Source organism: Capsicum annuum, unplaced genomic scaffold (assembly GCF_002878395.1).
Source record: "Capsicum annuum cultivar UCD-10X-F1 unplaced genomic scaffold, UCD10Xv1.1 ctg5208, whole genome shotgun sequence".
Classification (NCBI taxonomy): Eukaryota; Viridiplantae; Streptophyta; class Magnoliopsida; order Solanales; family Solanaceae; genus Capsicum; species Capsicum annuum.
The window spans coordinates 1-1,388 of NW_025860075.1; the positions used below are offsets into that span (position 1 = coordinate 1).

The 1,388-nt window shown below is 38.8% G+C and overlaps 1 protein-coding gene across 1 annotated transcript; it reads right to left on the bottom strand.

The window, feature by feature from the left end:
• Positions 1-11: 11 nt before the first annotated feature.
• Positions 12-1,145, bottom strand: LOC124892932 (probable leucine-rich repeat receptor-like protein kinase At1g35710; the record flags this gene model as incomplete). Its single annotated transcript, XM_047404106.1, has 1 exon — positions 12-1,145. A coding segment is annotated over exon 1 (1,131 nt), but the record flags the coding sequence as incomplete, so codon positions are not given.
• Positions 1,146-1,388: the final 243 nt, after the last annotated feature.

Sequence of the window (1,388 nt, forward strand, 5' to 3'; positions counted from 1 at the left end):
TTACTATTCACCATGAGCTTCTCGAGTTTCCCACCTCGGCAAAGACGCTCAGGCAAATGGCCTGAAAACCGATTTTCATCGATTTCCAGCGCAACCAAGTTATCCAAATACACAAGTTCTTTTGGAATCGAACCAGAAAGTTTGTTGTCGCGGAGAGACAAAGTTTGCAAGTTTCTCAATTTGCCAAAGGAAGCAGGAATTGTACCAGTAAGTTGATTAATGGATAATTGCATATCATTCAGGTTTTTCAGATTCCCCAACTCACTAGGAACGCGACCAGAAAGATAGTTCGCGTATAAGCTTAGCTTCTCGAGTGACTTCATCTTCCCTATTTCACCAGGAATAGAACCAAACAACTTATTCGATGAAGCAAAGAACGTCTTGACATTGATCAACTTACCTATTTCTCGAGGAATACGACCTGTTAACTGATTTGTATCGAGATAAACTTCAACTAGATGGACAAGTTTTCCTATTTCCGCAGGAATGGAACCAGAAAGTTGGTTCATACAAAGATTCAAATAAGACAAGTTGTTCAAATTCCACAATGAAGCGGGAATGGAACCATTAAGAACGTTAATACTCAAATCTAACTTCGTAAGAGACCTTAGGTGACCTATTTCCCTCGGAATGAAACCGTTTAACTGGTTGTCGAAGAAGTAAAGAGTCTGAAGCTTCATTAGAAAGCCGATTTGTGGTGGAATTGTTCCTGAAATCTGATTCATCGACAAGTCGAGATAGAAAAGATTAGTAAGCTTTCCTATTTCAGGCGGGATGGTGCCTCCGATCTTGTTCATGCTAAGATCAACGTAATCAAGAAAAGGGAGCGACGAAAATGGAAAATCATCGAGTCTACCAACGATACCTGCATTTCTAATATTCAACATTTTCACCCTACCATTAAACCATTTAATTCCATACCAGTCCCTGCATTCACTACTACATGTCGCTCCAATGCTCGTAGAATTCTTGGTACTCAATTTCCATGAAGCAAATACGGAATTGTTCCCGCTTAATAAAGTTGCTTTCCATTTTAGAAGAGCATTTGCTTCCTCAGTCGAAGCAAAAACAACAGCGAAAAGACACAACAGAGTCGAAAACTGAGTTAAACCGAATCTTTCCATCACGACTAAAAGACTCATAGATACGAGCCTTCTCCGCAGAAAAGGGGAATCTTGTGTTCCAATAGACGCAGAAGCGAAGAACTTGTGCAGGTTATATTACTAAGTTTTTTTGAGTCAATGATTTACTATCAATTGGATTGTTAGAATCAGATTTTACAACAAGAAAAAGTCATATACATTCATAGATTTTCCAAGATAAGTAGAACTAACAAGGAAAATGCTCTATTTCCATCCTAAACTATACACGAAATTGCTGTGACACAC